The sequence below is a fragment of the Bacillus rossius genome, chromosome 15 (assembly GCF_032445375.1).
Source record: "Bacillus rossius redtenbacheri isolate Brsri chromosome 15, Brsri_v3, whole genome shotgun sequence".
Classification (NCBI taxonomy): domain Eukaryota; kingdom Metazoa; phylum Arthropoda; class Insecta; order Phasmatodea; family Bacillidae; genus Bacillus; species Bacillus rossius.
Genome location: NC_086342.1, coordinates 20,585,529 through 20,611,162, shown reverse-complemented (window position 1 = coordinate 20,611,162; position 25,634 = coordinate 20,585,529). Strand labels below are relative to the sequence as shown.

The following is a 25,634-nucleotide window of genomic DNA, read 5'->3' as shown; positions in this document are numbered from 1 at the left end:
CCACTATCCCATTTACATGGACTTACATGGCGTATATACAGAAGTCAATAAATCTGGTAAAATCAAAGATTAGAAAAAGATAAATTGGCATGAATTTCAAAATTATATCATGCGATTAAGAATGAGGCTATTATGACCAAAGGGGAAGTAGATAAAGCTGTCACTTCCCTTACTTTTGCAATTCAATCAATTATTAGTTTATTCCAGTGCACGTACAAGAAAAAGAAATTAAACACTCTCTATAGACACTTTTCCGCCCTACGTCCGGAACAGTTTCACAGAAAAATATAGGAAAGACACATTAAAATCCACATCAATGAACTTCAGTATGAAATCCTTGAATAAGTTACCCAATGGCACAGCTGTGTGTGGGATGCAAAAATTGCTAAATTAAACACTTGCGACAATAATCTCTGGTACTAGGATGCACTGAGCACTGTAACAATAATATCTTCAGTTCCTACCACTTGTCTATCCGTATGTTTCACAAATCATTGCGTTAAAAGAAGCCTACAAATTATTTATGTATGGAAAAAATGAAACAATTTTTTTTTTAAACTTTCTCACCGTCTCTTCTTGTGAGGGAAAAAACCCTTGTCATTCACCAACATTAATTAAAAAATATTTTGTAAATAGGGAAATATAGTTTTATTCAAATAAAATCCTTTAATGTTATTTTTGTTTTATTGCTATTCAGCTTCTTTCCTTACTATATATCAATTTTAAATATTTTTATTTTAATTCCAATTGTACTCCTTCAGCAAAGTTTTGTGCTGAAACTTTGACACACATTTTCATCTATGTATCTTATCAATGAAAGATGAAAGATAATATAACTTCATATTTTGTGCGGTGAGATACATTATCTGTGATTCCTTGACAGTGAGTCACGGTAAACAGATTAATTGACTGTGATCATGTGCAACATTTTCCAGAAATAAAGTGAGAGCAACACAAGGATTGAAATCATTTGCAACACCAGCCACAACATTTAGCAATGTAGACTGATTAGCAAACTTGAAATAAAAGCAACTTATGATTAAAATGTGTTTGCTTTTGGTACAGTTATTTGAAAAGTGACAGTTCAAATAGACAGCTTAACATACAGTCCGTAACATTAAAGAAAAGTTATCAAACAGATGATTTATTGGATAGAAACTTGAAAATTGGCTTGAAACGAGTTTAAAAACGATTAGATGTAAGAGAACTTAAGATTTGAGGATTTATTTCGCATTTCGTCTGTGAAGGTTGTGAAGGTGTCGGAGCAGTGCAATTGTCAATGCAGCACCAAGGTCATAATTTCTGAATTTCGGTTTTCTCAATACATTTTTCTTTGAAAATAAGTAATTTAACGGTATTTTAGGATTTGACTGGTCCGTCCCTGGTCAGGACGTTTCCACCTAGTTTGTCATTGGTACGTTTCGGGAGGTCCAGGGGTGGGGAAGACCCCCTCGCCTGGCAGTCATAACTGTGTGTTCCTCCCAGCTGAAACAATGTGCCCGTGTTCTCAGATCTTGTGGACCTTCAGTCGGGAGGTCCAGGGGCGGGGCAGACCCCGAGGGGATGCACGAACCTCTCGCAGCCTCTCCTCGGCGACGGACGAGCGGGAGCGCACAATCACTAGGCCGTCCTGCTCCTCCACCGTGCACAGGTCGTTGTCGTACGGCTGGTGGAACTGGAACGGGCCGCTGGCCCCGCGCATCTCGTCGCCCGCCGTCATGTAGCAGAACTGGTAGATCTGGTCGTCTTTCGGCATGCTGCTCGCTGCAAGCAAAAAATTAACGATAAAAAGAAGGCGTTTCCCACTGGACGGTTGTACTCAAATCTTCGTTGATGGGATTTCACTGCCCATGATGATGTAAAAAGGCAGGCTGACCGGACATTTAAAAATAATAGTGACTCCACACCAATTAGATAAAAGTGCTCTAAGCAATCTCCTTTTACAGTGTACCCATTTTTCCATGTTTACAAGAAACAATACATATTTAAAATAGATAAATTATATAAAATCATAAAAATTTTCCTTTATTCTGTAAAGTTTTTTAATATAGCATATCTTGCCTGAGCTCTGAAACTTTTGGAATCAACTTTCGACACTTATACTCATCAACAACTGCGTAGAAATTTTACTTGAACATCCACTGCAGTACATCTCTTTGTACTGACAATGTATTAGGAGATGCATTTCCATAGTGCAACACCTTCCTGAGTGAAAAACACCACTTAGCAAGGATTTGTTAGTGTTCAGACTAATGCACAGGGTCGCTCACCCTTGAAGAGGACCTGGAACTCCGACTGGCCCGAGACGGCGGGCTGCGGCGCCCACATGCTGTGGAAGAAGTCGGCCGCCTGCCTCCACCCCACCTTGTAGATGTTTATCCTGTCGCCGCGGGCGTGGCTCACCCCTTCCGTGAGCGTGTACTTGCACAGCACGTCGGCGTCCGTGGGGTACGAGTCCTGGATCTCGTGGAATATCACCTGGGACACGTCACACACCCGTGCTCCACAACCATCTCGTTCTCTGAACGGAAGCCAACGTGATTAGAGGTCAGATCACGGTGTCCGCAGAACTATAGAGTTTTAAAATTCTACCACTGTTTCTCCGAATAATTATTTTATTTATTTCTGATCACTAAACGAAAACAAATAGTCAAATAATTAATCAGTGAATTTAAAGAAAAACTTTTTAAATTGCTTAGCATTTAAACTTTTGAGACAATAAGTCGCCGCCATTGCACATAATGTGTCGCACAACTATTTCCAAGCAATCTTAACAGCTGGCAAACTGAAGAGGAAAGAATTACCAGCACAAAAAAAATAAAAACATTCCTAGGATTTTTTTTTTGAAATTCCCTGCTCTTTCCTGTTTAATTCAGAGTCTCATCGAATTCCCGCCATTCTCCGGGTTTCCCTGAATTTCATGGTAAGAATACACTTTGACAAATCACGGACATTCCTTCAAGGCAATCTGGGAGGATGAAACCCAGAATTTGCATTAGGAAACTTGGCAGACATTGAAATAAGCTAGTGGGTTTTCTATGGCACTCTTGTTTCCCCTACATCATTTTTATTCTGTCAAAGTTCTTATGACCCCTCATTACCTCAAATGACTTTGATTTCAACGGGATATTAAGTTTGTTCATTCATTTACCAAAACTTCAAAGAAAAAATTAAAATTTCTGAATTCTAGACAATTTCCCAGAGTTTTCAGTCTCTGAGTTTTTTCCCTCAATATATACTAAATATATCATATATCACACTAAAAGTGTGTTTCAAACCATGTTATGACCACACATAAAATGTCAAATTGACCATAAAATGTTCCAGCACAATACACAGTTTATACGGTTGTTATTTCCATCAATGCTAAGCAACCAATCCTACTAGTTTTAAAATGACAATATATCTGATTAAAATTTGAAACAATATATGTTGATTTTGACAATGTGAATGACTATCAACATTTGATCATGCTTCAAATCATTAAATCAGTACTCAGTTGATCATTGATTTTTGTTTTTACATTTAATTAATTACCATATGATGAGATTGGTTTTCAACTCAACACAAATTTGTGATTAAAACTAAGACTTTCTTCAAAGACATTAAAGAAACATACTTATTAAAAAATTACCAATCCAGTTTTGTAATTAACACTTTGAGTAAATACAGTAGAACCCCGATTTTACATTACCGCTTTTTACGTTTTCCCGTTATTTGCACCATTTTTTTGGGGCCCGTTTTAACCTCATTTGATGCAATTCAATTAATTCCCGTTTATTACAACAAGCCCATAACCTACTTCCCGCTATTTACGCTGTTTGTTTTTGCAATGACCTACATAAATTCGTTATTCCCGTGTTTGTCACGGACGTCTTACCTTTGGAGATATAACTTTTGTATGACATACAAAATCCTAACTGCTGTTGGGAACACTAGCGCTATATCTCGTCGATGTTTCGAAGTTCTCTTCTATTAAAAACGGTATTAACAGGCTGCCAACACTGGTATAATCATGGACTTCACGAGAACGTTAGCACGTGACACTAGCGCTATAGTTTATAGAAATCCCTACTGTTAATCAATAACTTATACATTCAGGATTTCCGGCATGTATCTTTGTCAAGTCTGTTATTGACAACGTGGTCGGCAGTATCGTGAAAGGAAAAACGTATTTTACCCCTGTAATTACTGTGTTTTTAACAAGAGGCAACAGGTAAAAAACGTAAAACATTATCGATTGACGAAAAAATTAAGTTTTTAAAGTGCGTGGACGAGGAACTTGAAGTACTTTTGAAGGAATGGTTTGTTGCTGCAAGGGCCTCAAATGTACCAATAAACGGTGTTTTGTTAAGAGAAAAGGCACTATTTATAGCAACACAGCTAGGAATATTAGATGAGTTTTGTGCATCTAATGGTTGGATTGACCGTTTCAAACAAAGACATAACCTTGTATATAAAGCAGTATGTGGCGAAAGTAGAAGTGTAGACTCTACAACTGTAGAAGTGTGGAAACAAGAGCAGTTACCCAATTACATACAAGGGTTTGCACGGAAAGACATTTTTAATGCGGATGAAACAGGCCTGTTTCATTTTCTACTCCCAGACAAAACACTGTGTTTGAAAGGGGAACAGTGTCATGGTGGAAAACTTAGTAAACAAAGGCTCACTGTTTTGCTAATGAGTAGGGGCCGGAAAAATTCGCAATTTGCGATAGATGCGATTTTTTTGCGAATTTTGAGGTTAGATGCGATTTTTTACTAATTGTTGTTATAAATGCTATATTTGCGAAATCGCGGTAAAATTGCCATTATCGGGCGAAAAACCACTATAGAATGCAACAAAATGGCTTGAACACACATTCCTCAAAGTATTTTTTTTGAAAATAGCCACCATAACACAATTACCGTAAACAATAGCTTCTGACAAGGCTTGTTGAAGGAATAAAATCCGAATCCTAACCTTTATTTATAAAACATTCCTTAACCAAATATCACGCATGATAGTATAGAATAAGTAATTTTGTAAATTTATTCTTTACGATTTACTCAAGATACCGTTGAATGTTGTTTAGAAAAGAATGTTCACACTACTTATCGACGCAGTTATTTTGTTTTGTTAGATCACATCACGTTCGCCTACGTTCGCCATTGCATCGTGTGTTGCCTGTTCATGAAGAGTATCTAACCTAACAAAACAAAATTTCCCGGGAAGCGCATCACGGAAACCAACAACCTAGAAAATATCTAGGTCGTTGACGGGATCGTAGTGAACTTGCAAAGATAAAAATGAAAATATTTTAAATGCTGAAAACTACTACAAATATTTTAGTACGCGGTTTTTTACATTCGTTGATAATCACTTTAGTCTTCAAATTTTTTTTCTGATCAATATTTTACATAGGGACAAATCATACATTTTGTGGTGCACATTTAGCGTACTGAAGTTGGTCAACTCGAATCGTCAGTTTGTTTCCATCTGAAATTACTAGTGGTCAAACGTTTGTTTACAAATACCGTTTAATGATTTTGGTTTGTGTTAAAATTCGTCATAATGGGTATAAACACTATTACAACTTCTTGTATTGTTATGTAACTTTAATATCTTATGCAAATTTCTCAAAAATAGATGCTAATTTCTGGAAAATAGATGCTAATTTTCAACATCATAAATGCTAATTATGTAATAAATAGATGCTAATTTTTCCAGGCCCTACTAATGAGCAATTCAGATGGCAGTGAGAAACTTCAGCCATTGGTGATAGGGAAGGCACAAAAACCAAGGTGTTTTAAAAACATAAAAACTTTGCCAACAAAATATTTGGCAAATCAAAAGGCCTGGATGACGTCAAAAATCTTTGAACAGCAAATGCGTGCTCTGGATGCATCAATGGGTGTTAATGGAAGAAAAATTTTGTTGTTTCTTGACCAGTGCCCAGCTCACCCTCAAAACTTGAATTTAAGGAATGTACAGCTTGTTTTTTTTCCCTGCGAACTGCACCAGTGAGCTTCAACCTTTGGACTTGGGCATCATTCATGCCTTCAAGTTAAAATACAGGAAAAGGATTGTCCAAAAAATGTTGAATCTCTTGGATGCTGGCAAAAATCCAAAAGAAAAAAAAATCAATGTTCTGGATGCAGTGCATGAAATTGCCTATGCATGGAAACAAGTTGCATCAACAACAATTTCAAATTGTTTCAGGAAGGCAGGTTTCCCAAGCTCAGGAACAGTGTCTACAAATGAGGACAGTGAACCAGGCAGCAGCATAGCGGAAGAAGACTGGAAGAAAATTCAGACAGGCAGTTTGTTCAGCGACTTTGTCAATATTGACAGTCATGTGCAAACAACAGAAGTACAATCAATTGATGAAATAGTCAGTTCGCACATGAGGGAACAGCAACCTGAAGAAGATGATGGTGGTGAAGATGAAGAAATCCCTATACCTCACAAGCATGAAGCTCTCGAAGCAGTTTCTGTTTTGAGAAACTTTTTTTCTGGGTTAAACTGTCCTGACAGTTTGTTTGACCAGCTGAACCATATAGACAAAAAAAAATAGAAGAACTGAGCAGCCAACAATTAAAGCAAACAAAAATTTCAGATTTTTTCACATAGTGTTGATATAATTGTAAATTCTTTTTTGTAACCTATACATACTTATTTGCTTTTACTGAAATTAATTTTAAACCTCTTTCATAACCTATATTGTAGTAATTGTAAACTGGAATTTAATATAGTATGTAGTTGTGACTTTACCTTGTGTGTGTGTAGGTAGACTGTATGAGTTGTTTCTTTATTTTACATTTAAAAATTAAACTTTTGCATTAGTAAACTTTTATTACTATCTGTATCATTTTTATTAATATTCTTAGCCTATGAATGTCTAATGTTAGTATGAATTGCTAGTTAAAGTAAGTAAGTATGTACATAGACTGTGCCAATTTTTGCCCTCTACAGAATATATATAGTATGGGACTTAAGTGTTAATATAATAACCCTTTTTAGCTATGTGTCAGACACTCATAATGAATAATTATGTGTATACCAGAGTACACTGTGTTCAGGTCTTATAATATAACAGTTCTTCGGGCAAAAAATTTTTTTTTCCCATTTCCCTTATTTTACACTTTCCCGCATTTTACATTTTCATACACCCCCTTGAATAGTGTAAAAAAAGGTTTTACTGTATGTAATTTAGCGGTATTTGCAAAAAAATGTTAAAAATCCAAAAATACTTTTATTATATGCTCTTTAACTTCCTCTTTTCATTAAACCCAGCGGAGATAAGAAATTCCACATACTTTAGGAGATATCGGATTTTTTAATTATCATAGTTGGACGATATTTGTTAAAAAAAAAATTTTTAATTCCGAAAATACTTTTATTCTATGCTCTATAACTTCCTCTTTTCATTAAACCAGGCAGAGATAAGAAATTCCAAATACTTTAAGAGATATCGAATCTTTTAATTTCCATCACAATACCTGTGCATTCAACATTGTTTCTTGTTTACGTGTATGAATATTTTTTTTTTCCGCGACGTAGGTGAACGACTACATCATTTTTTACTAATGGCATAGGAATTGTACCCGCCTCTAACTTAGGTGAGTTTTTAACGTTTCAAATTTTAATGTTTTATTTGTTATTAGGATATTGTTGCGCAAGTAATAAGTAAAAAAAAATTACGTGAGTTCCTACTGTTTATCCTTTGTCCCGGTTTGTTTGGTCAGGTCAGTTACATTATCAATACTTTAAAACTAAACAACCATTAAAATTAATTCACATTATTTTTAATGTCCGCTTAGTTTGAAAGTATTTATAATGTAATTGACCTGACCTAACAGACCATTTTAATAAATTAGGCATTCACGAACAAATGGCAATAAAAAAAAATGTGACAGTAGAATGATTGCACAGGTCTTATAGGCTATAGCAAAATAAGAACGGTGATATCTCCTAAAGTATTTGGAATTTCTTATCTCCGCCGGGTTTAGAGAGGAAGTTAAAGAGCATAGAATAAAAGTATTTTTGGATTTTTAACATTATTTTTTCAGAATTACCGCTAAACTACATATTTACCACACTTTGTTGAAGGTTTTTTAAGATCCCTTTTTCAAATCCCTATAGTTTCTCTTGTTTTAAAGATTTTCACTGCCAGCGATAACTATGCAAGCTCGTGTGGCTATCGATGTATGCTATTTGAAAGAGTGCGACTCACTTTTCCATACTGCGACCTCTCCAAGAGGCTCTGCGAGCTGAGTCCTGAAATGTAGGGCATGCTGAACTCTTCAAAGGATATAGTCATGTCATTCATGTTCGACGACAGCCTGTGCATGTCATCGTCTGTAACCTGCGTCACCATCCTGAAAAACAAACAATGAATCATCACTGTGGATATCACTGCAACTGCCACAAGTGTTACCTCCGACCTATTCTTTACAGAAATACCTGGGCTCATTTGTACAAACGTAAGAACAAGTATTAACCAAAAAGTAATAAAAGATTTAAGGGACTTTAATTAAGGTTATGTTTTTATTATCAACACATACCGCCACACATTTCCTGAAACCCCCATCAAGTATAACTATAAACTGTCCTTTGTGTGCTAAGTCTTAGTGAAATCACCTCTCTAGTACTGTTATTTGAGAGAAAGTTGCCAAACTACACAATAACTAACGTTCTTAAAATATGTATTTGTATAACTTGTATAAACCTGAAAACGACATAATCTCTACAGACGGCATGTCAATTAAATATCAAAAAGAAATATTTTAATCTACTTACATTTATGATGAAAATGTAATTTCAAGAAATATTACAACTCAAAAGTTTATTTTGAAATAAAATTAAATGGCATTACGAAACTGTATTGCACTTACCTGCAATCAACCCCGCAATATAGTATCTAATGAAGCAAAGAAGAAATTTACAGGAAGTTAGCCAACATGCGAACATAAACAAACCTATCACAAAGTTTTTAAAAAACTACTTAATCCTACTTCTCAAAAAAATTATATTAAACTCAAAAATCATTCAATCGTGGCCTGATTTCACAGGAACACAACATATTATAACCATAAAACTTGACACATCGCAAAATACAGTCAACGACAACAAATACGCCAAAGAAGCCGTACTGCAGGTTTCGTTTTCCAGGTCATAAATTATTACTATTATTAGTGGTGACATTTCCTGGCCTTTGTGAATAATACAGCCATGAGTCAATATACTCTCGCCCCAAAATAATAATATATTCTAAAATAACCTTGTTTTGACTTGAGTGTGAGTGTTTGTAGGATGCTATCTGTGGGTTGTTTGTAATGTTAATTTGTCTGCATGTTGCGATAGAACCTGTAGTAAATATTTTGTTTGTTTGAGTGCTAACTTCTGATATCATTATTGAAATGGTTGTAGAAAATAAGCTCGGTGCTGAAGATACACTAGGGTAAATAATAGCTTAATCTCGTGTAGTCTAAGTATGTACAAATATTTGTGAATTTTTGCTGCTGTTGGGGGGCACGCCCGATGGTAGGCATTCCACCATACGCCTTACGAATCACATTCTTCTTATAATACTTTACAATCATCAAAACTATTCCATTCACTAATGTATCAATAAAAAGTGCAAGCCTGATTTTTTTTTTGCTCCTTCTAAATGTCAGAGGGTTGGAAATACAGAGGGATGTGTATTAAGGGAGTTGAGGAGACTGAATGTGAGGAAGGCGGTTGGGCTAGATGGGATAGGAAACAGACACCTCAAGCTGGGAGGGAAGGTGATCGGGAAGTACCTGCAAGTACTGTATGCACAGTCACTGGAGGAGGGACAGCTGCGAGGCAGTGGAAAGAGGCTGTGGTGGTGCCCATCTATAACCCTTTCCTGCCTGGCGGTACTTGTGAGTCCCACAATGTTTGAAGCCCCATAGAAATAGTGTGTGCATGTTTGAAACCACATGCCGCCTGTCGGGATCTCTGGGTCCCTGCATAGCTCCGCTCCGCCAGTTGTCGAAGAAGTTCGATTGACAGCCAAGAGGTTGCAGCACTAAAACGACAGCACTGCACCAGTCTGGAGCGCCCTTTTTTTTGTTTGTTGAGCTGGACATATGATAAATGCCTGTCAGGACTTAAAAAGTCCCATCATTAAAAAATATATTAAATATAAATAAAAAAATTTGGAAAAAATTATGGCCTCCTTTTATGCCTACTTAAATATAAAAATAAAATAAAAATTACAAAATTCAATTTTTTTACATTTCTAGGCAGGAAAGGGATAAAGGGAGTGGCAATAAGGCACACCCGGCAAACTATAGGCCGGTCAGCTTGATGTCGAACGTAGGCAAGGTGATGGATATGCTGGTAGTGAGGTACATAGTAGAAAGGGTGGATGAAAGGGACTGGATGGATGAGAGGCAGCATGGCTTCCGGAGGGGTTACTCCTGTGAAACGCAGATGGCGGGGCTGCTGGAGGACTTGGTGGAGGCAGTGGATGAGGGAAAGCAGGTAGACGCTACTTTTATAGATTTTGAGAAGGCGTTTGACAGGGTGCCGCACAGGAGGGTGATAGAAAAGGTGGAGGGTTTGATAGAGGACAAGAGGGTGGTAAATTGGAAAGGGGACTTCTTGAGGGACAGGATCCAGCGAGTGAGACTGGGTAAGGAATGGTCGGAAGAGGGAAATGTGATGTCTGGGGTACCTCAAGGAAGTGTCGTGGGACCCCTGCTCTTCCTGATCATGATGAATGATGTAGGGGAGGGGTTGAAAAGTAGACTACGGTTGTTTGCGGACGATTGTGTGCTCTATGAAACTGTGGGGGAAGGGGCGCACCTGGCGGAGGACTTGGAGAAACTGGAGTGCTGGTCGAGAGAAAATGAAATGGGGATAAATGTAGGGAAGACAAAGGTGGTGAGGTTCACGAGGAAGAGAAGGGTGGAGGAAATAGTGTACTGCTGGAAGGGACGGGTGATCCAGGAAGCTGAGTATTATAAGTACCTGGGAGTGATCCTGCAGAGCGACTTGGGGTGGGGAAAGCAGGTCAAGAAGGTGGTGACGAAGGGCAGGAGAGGGCTGGGGCTGCTGAGCAGGACACTGAGGGGGACAGGTAGGAAAGTTAAGGAAAAGGCGTACGCGACATTGGTAAGGCCAGTGTTGGAATATGCCGCGGTGATGTGGGACCCCTATGTGGAGAGGGAAATTGAGGAGTTGGAGAGGGTGCAGCGCAAGGCAGCGAGATGGGTGACAGATATGTGGAGGAGAAGGGAAGGCGAAGGCAGGATGGGGGAAACACACAGACCATCGGTGACGATGAAGGAGCTGGGGTGGGACACACTGCAAGAAAGGAGGAAGGTATAAAGGCTAGTGAGAATGCATAAAGTAATTCAGGGGGGGGGGGGAAGCAGGGAGCTAGGTTGAACAGAGGGCTGTATCGAGGAAGGAGGGATCATGAGTGGAAGATTCAGAGGGAATGGAGACGGACAGAGAGAGGAAGGCAGGTATTCCTTGTGAGGACGGGGCGAGAGTGGAACGAGCTTGAGGGGAGGACACTGGATCTGGAAGGAGGGAAGGACTTACGAAGGAGGCTCCAGAGGGGGGGAGGAGTGAGGGTAGTTGGGGGGTGGGAACTCCTTGCCACCGGGCGGATGCCCGTTTGCAAGTGAAATGTATATTATTACTATTCTCTATCTGTGGATTTTATCTACTTTCAGAGACAATGCAAAATCTAAAAAAGCACTGAAGAAAGAAGCAAAAAGTGCTGCAAAAATAGCAAAGAAGGAAGAAAAGAAGACACTTGATGTTAGTATAACTTTATTTATTATAATGAAGGAATATTTTTTCAACTGTTTCAGTACATAAACTAAATATTCTTGTAAATTGTAATTCATTTTAGCAATTTTGAGTTCACATCATTTAGTTTTTTCATTACAGTCCATTTTCACAAACCATGCACAGTAACACTTGTTCCATTACCATTTTAAGGCTACTACTGATGCAAATAACATTTCCTTTCTGACATGTTTTCCAATTATTCTGTAAAGGCCCGGCCACACACAACGTAATCTTTTCACAAGCACAACACAGTATTATACATATCTGTTGAACTACATCTAATTCAACCTGACTAGCTACAATCTTACATTGCGATAAGCATCGCACGAGCTCAGAATTATTATTTAGTAAAGCTCACTCTAGGTTTTGCGCTTGTAATACTATGTTACTACCAAAACTTGATATATTTTTGGCCAATCAGTAGCTCTGAATGTCATACTATGTTATCTTTTGAAGACTTACTAAGCTATAAACGTAAGGTTAAATTTCCAGGGGAAAAAATTATTCTGCATTAATTTTGAAATTCTTGTGCTATTGAGGAATTTATTGTGCCAATATTATTTTTTTCCCCCTATAATCACACATTACCATGTACAGCAAAATAAATTTTTCAAAGCCTAAAAGAACCAAAATGAACAAAGAAATTGGGTTAAGTTTATGTTTACGGTAGGTAGCCAAACCGCTGTGCTTGTTCGTATTGTGAAAGTGCTGATCGCTATAACTATCGATGTGTTAATACTTTGTTGATTGTAGCAGGGCCTCATGAGGGCATTGTTATTCTCAAGTAGTTTACAATCAGTTTATTATTTAAATGAGTGTTAAGTTTAGGTTTATATATTACAAATATTGTAATACCATGGTCTGTTAAGTGAGGTTAGGTACATAAAAAATAATGGTGTGCTGTGTTGGTAAGGTTAAGTGAGCTATATTAAAATTACTGTAAAAATAGTAACTATAGTTTGTTAGATTTAAAATTTGTGATTCCTAACCATTGGTCAAATGATTCTACCATGTTTTTATTCTAGCTAATCTAACGAAGTAGTACAAGTATCCATAATTGTTATCACTTGTGTGATTTTTTACAACCATTAGTTATCTTAAGTATATTACACTTAGTGATTGTCACCTGAAAATATTTGTGACAGGACAGGTAGTGTGTGTCTGCCTAGGGGAGAATACATTATTCTGGCTTGCCACAACTCATTTTATGAAACCATTGGACACAGTCTGCTGAAGGAACTGCTGCGATTGACATTAGTATATGTGTTGGAGTGACGTTTTGAAATTTTTTTTCAATTACTGTTTGCACGTTTAAAAAAAACACATTTTGTTTACAAGGATGAAAAACTCTTATTATGCAAATCAAAATCTGTGTACACAGTAAAGAGTATTTCTTTTACCAGGATTATAAATTGTTATTCCATTCATTTCATCACACCTGCCATCACGTGTAATGTGTGCGACACGCCATGTGTGTCCAGGAAGGCCAGCAGGAGGGCGATGCGGAGGACTGCTCCGTGGGCAGGTACGGCGTGCCGGGGCTGGTCCAGAGCTCGGAGCAGCCGGCGCGGGCCTTCGCGCACGTGCGGGAGCTGGCGGAGCCGCTGGCGGAGCGGGCCGTGTGGGTCCGCGCGCGCCTGCACACCAGCCGCGCCAAGGGCAAGCAGTGCTTCGCCGTCTTGCGCCAGCAGGAGTACACGGTGCAGTGCGTCATCGCCGTGGGCGACCGCGTCAGCAGGCAGATGGTCAAGTTCGTCTCCAAGTGAGTGCAAAAGGGATCTCAGATACGTTGAAAGATGATGTTTAATCCCGATTGTTTGGGACCTCGTCCATGCTGGATTAGAAATTTTGTAGGATTATCGAACGCCAATGTCACGTGTGAAAATGTAAATTGTAACCCGCTAGAAAACTGTAATCATTGTACTGAAATGAAAACCGACAGTAACAATAAACTCAGAATTAAGAACACACGCAGTGCAATAATGTCAACAGTCGGAATCCACTTGAAGAAATTTGAATGCGAGTACATAGCTATATTGGTGTTGAATTATGGAAAGTGCCGAACCATACAATGCTGGATTAAAAATCTTTCACTATTATTAGGGCTGTGTGAATACCTTTAAACGTAAATGTGTCAATAATTAGAGAAATTTTGTGAAACTGAAAATGAAAATTTATCTTTTATGTTAATTTCTAACAAGGATCATTTCCATGAATATTAACAAGTTCCTGGTTTTTTGAAGTATAATTAGTATTTAATTTAGTACTACTTTTTTTTACACAGCCTAATCGCTACTCTTTAAACTCATCAAACTCCTGTGAAAAAATTAATTGACATAATATTACATTTTTTTTGTAGTTCATCCTTTCACAATTTGAAAATAAAAATATTCTATATTCAGTATTTAAGGAAAGTTTTGCTTTAGTGAAATTAAAATAAAATCATAGTATTTTTGCATTTTTTTCATGATATTTAATATGTCTCATATTGGAGGTTACATTACAGTTAAGTTCTTGTTTTATATCTGTGTGTGTGTGTGTGTGTGCGTGTGTGTGCGCGCGCGTGCATGCGTGTCTCTCTCTCTGTCTTATATTTGTGGTAGTCTTAGGAAATTCTCGATAGTTTGATTTAAAAGCATGAGTTTCTTAGACTGTGCGATACTTAAATAAATGATAACGTAATGCATGTAATGAAAAAAAAATTGAAGTCTTCTACAAACATCATGTCTATGTGTTTTAAATTGTTTTTGGAGCAGTTCATTTCAAATAAGGAAGTTGGAAAAGCAAGAAATTGAAAGTTGGCAGATGATTGCATTGCAGGTTGCATCTTGGATTATTTATAAATAAGTGTTTGAAAACTTTAATTTTACTTGTTTTGTTTCTTGCCCCCTCCTTCCCCCCTCCACACCCAATATAGATTAAAATCTGACCGTGCCGTTGAGCCAACTTTGGTTTACTTTCTGCTAGGACAATGTTATCGTAAACCTTACACACAGTGGACTTACACACCTTCTCTTCTTCTTTTTTGTTGTAAATATTCATTGAGGATTTTAGATACACACATTGTAATATGAGAAGTATGATGCATCAATCTAAGGCAGGGGTTCTCAAACGTCTCACAGATAAATACTGTGGTTCTCAAACGTCTCACAGATATATACTGTAATAGTCAACTCAAGGCTTGTTCACAGACAGTAAAGAGCGACTGCAGTGCAGTTGTCCGTAGATCATTCAAGTAACACACAAATGATGTTTCAACAAAGGAGAGCCTTAAATCCGTAACGAAATGGCATCACGAATTGAATTGTAGAAAGTGCCGAACTTTCTATACTAATTATACGTATGTTTTTATATCCGGAATCCCGCAGAGCGCATCCGGAAGTCATGTAGGGTGTCGGACTTTGAGAACCACTGATGGAAGGAAATGAAGTGAGGTAACCTGGGAAGGCTGCACGGTGAGAGTAACGAGGTGGTAACTCGTGCTGTCTGGCGCGCGCAGTGTGACCAAGGAGTCGTTAGTGGACGTGGAGGCGGAGGTGCGCGCGGTGCCGCGCAGGATAGAGGCGTGCAGCCAGAAGCTGGTGGAGCTGCACGCGCTGCAGTTCTTCGTGGTGAGCGCGGCCAGGAGCCAGCTGCCGCTGCTGATAGAGGACGCCTCTCGCCCGGTCAAGGATGAGGAGGTGAGTTCGGTCGGGACGTTGGTACTTTTGCGTGCCCTAAATATCACTTGTAATGGGTGAAATGACTTGATGTAAGTTTTTGGACATACGCCATTGCTAAGAACTTTTTCTGTTGAAGAAAACTAAAAAATAAATAAATAAATAAATAAAAATACCCAAAAAAGACAAAAAAACACAAATTAAGCAAAAAATATTGCTGTTGTCAACAAGTATATAAACAAGCTTGTTTCTCTTTTGGTAAAACTATTGTGTTTGTTTCGTCTTTTCGTTTTGTCGTGGTTTTGTCTCGTTTCAACTGTTGTGCTGAATTTATTTTGGGTTCAATATTTTTCTGCTGTCATAATTTGTGGGGTTTTTTATCGTTCTATTCTGTTTTGGAAAATTATTGTGTTTGTTTCGTCTTTTCATTTTGTCGTGTTTTTGTTTCGTTTCAACCGTTGTGCTGAATTTTTTTGGGTTCAATATTTATGTGTCGTCATTTGTGGGTTTTTTTTTTCGTTCTCTTAGTACATTTTTCTTTGTTTTTCTTTGCTTGTTGACCATATTCCTGTTATGGAATATTTTGTGGTGTTTATATCCTTGTTGACAACAGCAATTTTTTGCCTTTTTTGGGTATTTATTTTTTATTTTTTTTTTATTTTTTTAGATTTTAGTCTTCTTCAACAGAAAAAGTTATTAGCAATGGCGTATGTCCAAAAACTTACATCAAGTCATGCACTCCCATTGCACAAATCTTTTAAAGATAATGAGTGAAATGATAAAACATGACAAAATTATGGGAATGAATGATTTTCTCCAAGATGGCTACTCTGCTTGGTTTTGCAAGAATAACGGTAGCCGATTTTCGCTAGGCTTCGTCGCTAGCGAATCCTTTTTTTTTTTTTTTTGAAAAGTATTATTGCAATGTTACAATAGTTATTTTTTTACAGAATGGGATAGGCATGATGGCTAAGCAACGAACTCAGATCTGCAAATGCCGGTTTCAGATCCTGTTTCCAGCCATCCCATTTTTTTTTTTGTAGGGAACCATCCTTGAAGTGACTTGATTTCAGGATGGATGCATCGGGACTCGAACCGGGGTCTTCGCGAATAGTGGGTCCGAGGTGAAACGGTTGCACCTCCTCGGTTGTGCACGGGTTTGATTGAGATCACTGGCCGAGTACCGAGTATTCTCGGCTCCGTGAAAATTACGGTGTGCCGGACGCTTCTGCCTCGAAGATGGCTGCAACGAGGCATACCAAAAACGTCAAGCACTCCTTTATGTATTCCCACGAATTAGTAAGAAATAAGTAACTCTGGCCACGATCGTGGTTTCAGGACCAGGTGTTGTGTTGGCCATACTGCGGAAGGGAATGGAAAACCATTGTAGAATTTGTAGAATCACCATGCCTAGTTTCAGTCACATCGGTTGTCGTTCCCTAACAGGGGGATCCAAACCATCTTCCAAGGGAGGTGCAGTCAACCCATCATCATTGAGTTGCCTAGTAACATGTTTTATGCCTTTTTTTGAAGTAAAAACTTCTTTGGGAAGGTTTGGATAGGGAGTAAATTCATGTAAGTCGTCATCGACATGGTTGCGTGACGTGTTAACGATAACACTATATCTGTTCCTATTAGTATAACTTATTGCGCTTTTAAATCTTAAGTATACGATTACTGTCCAGTAAAAAGTGAGTATAAAATATATTAATATTCTCATATGGTATATAGTTTGAATAACGAAGAAAACTGAGTCTTTGTAGCAATATAACCTAAAAATTAAGAACATTATTTACTTTTTTATACCTACAATTATTATGCAATGCATATATATAGTAATTTAGGAGTTATTTTACTAACGTAATAAAACAAATTTGTTGTGTGATAATATTTTTTCGTAAATATTGCGAAAACGTTTTCACTTCTGTCGGCAGTCCTCATGACTGCTTTGAAGTTTTTTTTTCAATGCTTTTTTGCCCCATTATTCACAGTGAAACTTAGTTTAGTCAGCCCCCATTAACTCTGATCTCTGGACCAAGCCTATTCTCTTAAAGAAATAAAATAAATAGAAATAAAGCAGTGCTCTGTAATTAAGAATGTGTCAAAATGAACAAAAAAAAAATAGTTTGAAACAAAAAATGCTTTTGTCTGCAATCAGAAAGCAAATACAGGAATGCTTCTCATTGTTCTTCAGCCATTTTCACAAAGCCTTGCAAAAAATTTTCCATTTCAGTTACAGCTGCATACTTACTGATTATTATCCATATAAAATTTGTTTTCAAAGTACTAACATCTATTGATCACTTTTTTATTCCAACCATGTGTCCGAAACTAAGAAAATGGCGGTAGTTTCCTCCTTGCTTAAATGTGTCAATTCAAAATGCACACAACTGTAACTGCATTTTCAGCGAACTTGTATTTGCTGGGAGTGTACGCATCACTGCAATGAATCAAGCTGGGCTCAAAGATAGTGTTGACGGGAGACATATCTGGTGATGTAAAGGATATTTTAAGTCAGTATGTTGTCTTGTACAAGTTGACTATTAATTCATGCAGATTTTTCCCGCTAATCTCGATTTTCACTATCCAGAATCTGTTACAGTTCCAATTGATCCTATTTAAAGATATTCTGCTGTATTTTCAAACTGAATTTTTCTCACATTCGAAGTGGAGGTGCTAATTTTCGAAATATAAAAGGATCACAGCTGATTTGTTTATGTAGGTAATGTTCTTTAAAGAATGCTTGGGATGTGGAGAGTTAAATTTAACTCAAACATTATAAGTCTTAACATCTTTTTTAATGGACAACCTAATATTGCAATTTTTTTTTGTACTTTTATAAAACTGTTAGCAGGAATTAAAATATATGTTCGGAATAGCTGGAATGGACTATATGTTGGAATTTTGCAGGAGTTGGAGGGTCTGAACATCCGAGTGAACCAGGACACGAGACTGGATAATCGTGTGCTAGACCTTCGCACCCCGGCCAATCAGGCGATCTTCAGACTTGAGGCTGGAGTCTGTCGACTGTTCAGAGACATCCTCACGGAGAAGGTATGGCATTTACAATCTTAGCTCGCCGACATGGGTGCTTGATCAAAATCACATCTTATAAATACATTTTTTTATGGAATTTAATTAAAGAAATCGATTAGATTTTTTAGACTGCTGTAAAATCAGCATAATTTAATAATTTAATAATCCATTTAATATATGGTAGTTACACGAACAAAATTTGTATTTATATTATTTTTCTGGTAAATGTTTTTATTATGCGATTCTATTTTTGTATAATTTGTTTACCCAACGTTAAATCATATTTTTTTATTGACTATGGGATTTGTGTTTCAACGTAATCGTTAGAGACAAGATTTTATTGTTTTATTTTTAATCCAATTTTGTTTTTAAAATTAAAGATTTCAGTGTTTAATTTTTTTTATTCTTATAAAAGCGGTTTTTGTTATACTAACTCCACCAAAATAGATCTAAAATTGATAAGTTGAATTTTTACGATTAAATAATTTGTGTTAAATTGGTCTGAAACGGATACGTTCAGAACAATAAAAAAAAAAAATAACTATTATTTGTGGTTTGAAAGTAAATCAATAAGAGATGCAAAAAAAAAAATCGAATCAATTTTTATGGTCTATGCACTTCTGTACAAATTTTGTCCGGAAATATGTAATGACGGGCCTCGAATTACAAATATATAAAAGATTACTTTTTTTAATGATTTGATTAAAGTTTTGGGTAAATGCTACTTGATTCAAAGTACTAACTTGCATTTCTGTGTTACATATATGGTGTTATGACAATATTTTCAGTTTTATTGCAATTGCATTTCTGTGTTGGTATATGGTGTTATGACAATATTTTTGGTGTTATTGCAATTCACAAACATGATCTTGTCAGTAAGGACTGCAAGTAGCTCGAAGCTTGTGCTATGCCGCACGTGCGCTCATCGGTCCCCAGGGGTTCGTGGAGATCCACACGCCCAAGATAATCTCGGCGGCCAGCGAGGGCGGGGCCAACGTGTTCACGGTGTCCTACTTCAAGGGCTCCGCCTACCTGGCCCAGAGCCCGCAGTTGTACAAGCAGATGGCCATCGCGGCCGACTTCGACAAGGTCTTCACGGTCGGCGCAGGTCGGTCCATATCCTTGCTTCGCTCACGAGCGGGGGCCAAAGGTGGCAGGCTTCTACTCGAGCCCGTGGACTTTCCTCTGGGCGCTCTCTACGACCTCAGTGTAGACTTTGAATATATATACTGTATAGTAGTCGCGAGTGGATAGGATTTACTCTACGTTTTTCAGGAGCGTATGCTGAGCAGCTCGGGAACTTCACCGCTGCAGGGCGCTGCCGTAACGCCCTGTATCTTAGGTTGTTATTTACACGTTAGAGCGCAGCACTGTCGCCCGCTGTCATTTCCCGCACACCCCCCATCTATCATTCACTGCAGCTCAAGGTCGTTCAAAGGGAGTGGGAAGGGGTGTTTGAAGAGTTCGACACTTGTCCGCTAGGGACCACCAACAAGTCGATGCCCTAGAGATGGTGGCGATTGCAGCGGTGAATTAACCAACTACCTCAAAACCGTATTAGAAATTTTAACCTGGGCTGGCGACTTCTATATAGTATATATGTATATTCAAAGGTGTAGAGGAGCAGATGTCACACTCGATCTCGTACACCATGATGGTTTTTATTTTTTATTGCTGTTTTTAAGGGCTATTCCTCTACTTTGACACTCAAATTTTTTTTTAATATTTATTCTCAAATTTAATCTCTAGATAATAGGCCTGTGGGAAGCTTCGAGTATGTGTCAATCAGAGGTATTTTTAATATTAAATTTGACTTGGCCAGGAAATTTGTCATTCGTATGATTTGAACGCTTTGCGTCTTATGTGAAGCTTCACGTTTGTTGCAAAGCTTTAAAACATTGGAAGCCTATGATTTGCTCATGTGTTGCTTGAATGAAGTGGGTTACTTAAAAATATCAAAGGTGACACTCCGTTCGTTCAAATGAACGCTCAATTTTAATACTATGCAATTTTTTTTGTTGTAATTTTTAATGGATTATGTTTTATACAGGGCCCAATCGGTTAATCACTTAATGAGTTCAAACGTTACAAATTTTAAACAATTATTTTTTTACATCAATCCTGTATTTTATAAAACAATAGTCACAATTTGATTCAACTTGGTCGCGCCAAACAACTGTCTTCAGTAGAATACAAGTGAAGTCTTTATGGTCCGTGTCTCAGCTTATTGCCGTGTAAGAAACACAGCACTGATGTCCTGCATCCTTCCCCCTCTCTATCCTTTATGGCCCTTCCTCCCCCTCCCCCATTGCCATAGCACTATCAAACAAGAAATACAAAGGACACTAATATTATTTTTTGTACCTGTGTTTCACTTCCCATCTTTATTTATTTATTTATTTATTTATTTATTTATTTATTTATTTATTTAAAAAACCGTTCCATTCCCAAGATAGAAAAGACCGCAGGCTATTTCCTTGTCTAAATTTTTTTGTCAGTTACCTGCAGTTACAGCAGTTTTGTCATGAATGAAATGTTGCAGTAGAAAGCGTAGAAAATCTCAAGCAAAAACAATGTTTGGCACACTTGCATCACAAATCCTGTTGAGATAGAAACGTAATGATTGAGTACGGTGCCAGTTCATTGACATTAACAAAAATGAGAGAGGGAGGGAGAACCATAAACACTGCTGCTTGGTTGGTTTATTTTTAGATTCTCCCTCTTGCCATGTGCCAGCCCGGCGACAAACTGTCACGTCACTTACTGGCACCGGCCAGATAGCCACCAGACAGGCAGCGGACACAGCTTATTGGCGCAGTTCATGATGCTTTACACTCACCGCTGAGATATTTTAACTAAACAATTTATATTTACTTGTGACATAATTTATTAAAAACCAACTCAGGCTAGTTATTTAAGCACATAGTTAACCACAACAGTGCAATGTTAATTTTTTTTAAACAAAAAATCGGGACAAAATCTGTGACTCATACGCAAGTTAATACAGTATTCGCCCAGACCTACTAGATATTTATTAAGTGTTGTAAAACGTCATGCCTGAAATTCACAGCGTTTCATTTTTTTTTTTTTTTTTTTTGCAAATAAGGTTCAGTAAATATTTCAATTTCAAAAATTTGCAACCAAACAACAAATGCAAAATAGCTATCGTGATAAACTTACGGGAATACCACTTTAATAACATTAGTAATGACAGGAAATTACATAACCATCAATGTGTGGGACAGAGCCTAATGTGTCCATTCATACAAGCTTGGGTTAGATGTGTGTTTCAGAGATGATTATGGACAAAAGAGGCTTATCTGTAAGAACTGAACTAACAAAGTTTTTTTTTTTGTTCGATGAATTAAAGGGGTCCAGAAAAACTCCTTAATTTTTGATTGCCCCAAAGGTTACGAACCATGATCTACAGACTGAGGGAGATTGAGCCATAAGATTTTTTCGGGGACGCACCACAACGCCGAATTACCACAACGCCGAATTACCACAACGCCGAAAAATATCATTGCAGGACTGCCACAAAGGTTAGGTTATGTTAGATTAGGTTAGGTTAGACTAGGTTAGGTTATTATAGGCTAGGTTATTATAGGCTAGGATAGGCTAGGTTAAGTTAGGTTAGGTTATATTACGCTAGGTTAGGTTAGGTAAGTTTAGGTTTGATTATGGTATTTTGGCGGTAAGGTACATTTAAGAAACACACACAAATTCATTCAGTTGTTATTTCGGCATTGTGGTACACAGCAGTTTTCTAGCTGTCGGCGTTGTGGTCAATTTTGACATTCGGCATTGTGGTATCTCGGCGTTGTGGAAACGACCCGATTTTTTCACTATAGATGTGTGACATCAGTTGTTGAGTGGAATTTGGGGGTGTGTGTTGTTTTTTTCCAGTGTTCAGAGCAGAGGACAGCAACACGCACCGTCACCTCACCGAGTTTGTCGGCCTGGACCTGGAGATGGCGTTCAAGTACCACTACCACGAAGTCCTGGACACGATCGGAGACACGTTCACGGAGATGTTCAAGGGGCTGCGCGACCAGTAAGTCACGCCGGCCGTGTCGCTGCGTTCCTTCTGTTCAGAGTCCAGTATCACTCTCGCACATCAAGTTGGTTGTTCGCTTCCAGGTCATTACTATTAGCAGATTCAAGATTGTGTGGTTGTATTTTTAGTCCAGTTTCATTTTTAATACCGTATTGGTCCGAATATAAGGCGACCATTTTTACATAAACGAGAGATGCAAAAATTGGAAGTCGCCTTATTTTCGCACCCAAGACGTCAGAACCGCAAACATTAGTTCCAAGCTGAAAGCTACAGTAGAAACATTGTTTAACAAAACGTTCACAATTTTTTATAATAACTAAAACTTTGTTACCTCACACAGGGAAAAACAATAAATCCACCTAATATTGCAGTAATTCACAATTGTTTGAAGTTTAAAATTAAAATATTTGTTCTTGAGTAAAAACGTGAATGTTGAAGCATCTCAAAATGGCAACCTTTTATTTCACAATTCATATTTGTACTTTGTGTACAATCGCGTGTTAACATTCACGGTATTTATCTTCATATTTTTAACGGAAATATTTGTACTAAAATATCACAGTTATTTTCAGAACGATTGTTTACGTTTACAAACATTTTGGATGTAATGTTTGGAAATTCACGGCTGACAACTGTCTTTCCACAATATTTCTTTGTTGTAAAACGAACATTGCCGAACACGCACGAAGACGCCATATTAACAGGAATTTGGTACGTTGCTTCAAAAGCTATTTTAATAATCCACTCTTTATTTATGTAAAAACCTTTCATAATTATAATAGATTATTCTTTCAAATTCATAGAACAGACTCTCTCTGTCAGAGAGTAATATGGACAAATATACGCGGTCACGTAACCGAAGTTATTCTTGGCCGTATGCTTCATCATGTCAGCTAGCCACTTGTTTTGTTCCGGCAAGATGCATTCTTTGTTTGCTTTTTTTACGTTTAACACACTACTAAATAGTAATACGCCTTGTTCTGTGGTAATATGTAGCTTAAGTCAAACGGAAAGTTAAATGCTGTATTTTAAGAGGGATTAATAGCCATTGTAAAAATTTTAAATTCGTAGATACAGTAAACTGTGAAAAATGAACAATCACACATCGGTGGAACGGCGGGGAACGAGCTCTAGACAAATAAACAGCTCTGAAGAAGACAATTATGCAGCTTCATTAGAGTAAACATACGAAAAAATTTCTAGTGTAATACTTGAAAATGTAAATATTTTTTAATTGTTTTCTTTTGACTTTTAGGGTAGGCCATTCAAACTTATTTTAAATAAGTAATGTGATAAATATAAATTAATTGTTATACATAAATGCAAAAACGATTTATCAACACAAAATGTATGTCTAATGAATTTTCACATTAATTTCTACCAAAAATTAGTTTTACATTTGTTTGGCCTCCTGAAACTGCAGGTCGCCTTATATTCGGGCCAATACGGTACATACTCCACACCACAATAGAATATTTTGCATTACCATATTTTCCTGCAGAAGGATCACCCCTGCGTATGGGTTGTACCTTTAATTTTGGACCAAAAAAATAACATTTTCACAGTTTCACTCTTCTGGAGGTAATTATGGTATTATTTTCTTATAATGTATTATGATTAAGATATGTTATCTAATATATCTGTTATTTTCCTTGGAGATTGATTACCCGTGGTGGGGTTAGATGAGACAGGTAAAACTCAGGGAAATTGGCCCAAAATAAGTGTTTGGGAACCCTGTCTACCAAATGTTATTTTTGAGTTGTAAGAGGTCCTGAAGTGAATCTTATTGTGAACATTTGCATGTACATACACACACACACACCCATACCCGCACACATGCATGCACACACACAGAAACATACACACAAAAACACACACAAACAAACACTCAAACTAACTTATTGTTATTGTTAACCACAAGGTAAATTTTTTTATATAAATATATATCTGGTCATTAAAATTCTTAAAACTTGAAAAAAAAAGTCTGAAAGTACGAACAGTAAGTTTGTCAGGATCCGCTAGGCGTTACTCGAGCACAGGTGTGTTAAGGCCCGTCTACAATAGCAATGTCCTAAACTGTGTCCAAAAGACTCTCGTCGCTGATTGGTCCACGTGACCCTCTGACGTCATGCGTCAAGTGGGCAAAGGTCCGAACCTTCCTGGTCCGAAGACATTCGTCAATTTGAACTTTTTGTCCCAACCTGTGTACTTCGGACACAGAAAAGGAACAGAACACTCACAATATTTGAATTTCCGGTTCCCGTTTGAAAACGTGGTGTTTGTTTTTGTTATTGAAGGAAATGGAAGGTGTTGTTAGTCACTTATAACTTACATAACTTTCATTAAGTTCAATCTCAAACTACAAAGCAAAAAAAAAAAAACATTTGGTTTGGCACATTTACTGCGCTCTGATGACAACTTTAGAAATCAATACATTCGGACATCGGACATCGCAATTGAAGACAGGGCAGTTTTCGGTGAGACAATGTGACGTCACTCATATTCGGATAAGGACACGGACCACGCTAGGTTCAAACTATTGTAGACGGGCTCTTAGGCAGTGGTGTTTGCGGCGCAGGTTCGGCGGTGAGATAGCGGCGGTGGGGCAGCAGTTCCCCGTGGAGCCGTTCAAGTTCCTGGACCCGCCCTTGAAGCTGGAGTTCCCCGTGGCGGTGGCCATGCTGCGCGAGGCAGGGGTGACCATGGGCGACGAGGACGACCTCAGCACGCCCGACGAGAAGCTACTTGGCCGCCTCGTCAAGGCCAAGGTGCGGCCACGACCCCCCTTCCCCCTCCCCCCCCCCAGCCCCAGTGGCAGGGACGGCCCCTGCCAGGGGCGCCGGAGGAGGAGCAGGAGGGGTGGGGCGCGATGCCGCGACGGTTTCGCGGTTACTGAACCATCCCTACCTGTTTTAATCCAAGAGGGGGCGCCACTTTCAAGTCTGGCCAAGGGCACCAGTAAACCTTAGCTACGCCACTGCCCTACCCCCCCCCCCTCCCCCCTTGCCCGGCGCCCAATCTCTGCTCGATGTCTATGGGAATGTCTCATAGTTTGTAACATTAAG

At 38.1% G+C, this 25,634-nt stretch overlaps 2 protein-coding genes across 4 annotated transcripts in view; one reads left to right on the top strand and one right to left on the bottom strand.

Annotated features, from left to right (window-relative positions):
• Positions 1-9,158, bottom strand: part of LOC134539404 (calcium-binding and coiled-coil domain-containing protein 1-like) — a 31,574-nt gene extending 22,416 nt beyond the window's left edge. Inside the window, exons 1-4 of one of the 2 annotated variants that reach the window (XM_063381407.1) lie at positions 8,877-9,158; positions 8,216-8,360; positions 2,271-2,478; positions 1,574-1,764 (exon numbers count right to left, since the gene is read on the bottom strand). In XM_063381407.1, coding sequence (XP_063237477.1) covers positions 1,574-1,764; positions 2,271-2,478; positions 8,216-8,359 — 543 coding nt within the window. In that variant the 5' untranslated portion in view covers position 8,360; positions 8,877-9,158. The remainder of the gene's footprint in view (positions 1-1,573; positions 1,765-2,270; positions 2,479-8,215; positions 8,361-8,876) is intronic. The other variant, XM_063381408.1, reaches the window with a different exon arrangement.
• A 78-nt stretch (positions 9,159-9,236) lies between these two features.
• The window catches only part of LOC134539406 (aspartate--tRNA ligase, cytoplasmic), a 23,990-nt gene continuing 7,592 nt past the window's right edge, over positions 9,237-25,634 (top strand). The window contains exons 1-8 of one of the 2 annotated variants that reach the window (XM_063381413.1): positions 9,237-9,442; positions 11,697-11,784; positions 13,299-13,579; positions 15,317-15,497; positions 18,387-18,530; positions 19,449-19,620; positions 22,419-22,566; positions 25,148-25,337. In XM_063381413.1, coding sequence (XP_063237483.1) covers positions 9,402-9,442; positions 11,697-11,784; positions 13,299-13,579; positions 15,317-15,497; positions 18,387-18,530; positions 19,449-19,620; positions 22,419-22,566; positions 25,148-25,337 — 1,245 coding nt within the window. In that variant the 5' untranslated portion in view covers positions 9,237-9,401. The remainder of the gene's footprint in view (positions 9,443-11,696; positions 11,785-13,298; positions 13,580-15,316; positions 15,498-18,386; positions 18,531-19,448; positions 19,621-22,418; positions 22,567-25,147; positions 25,338-25,634) is intronic. The other variant, XR_010076307.1, reaches the window with a different exon arrangement.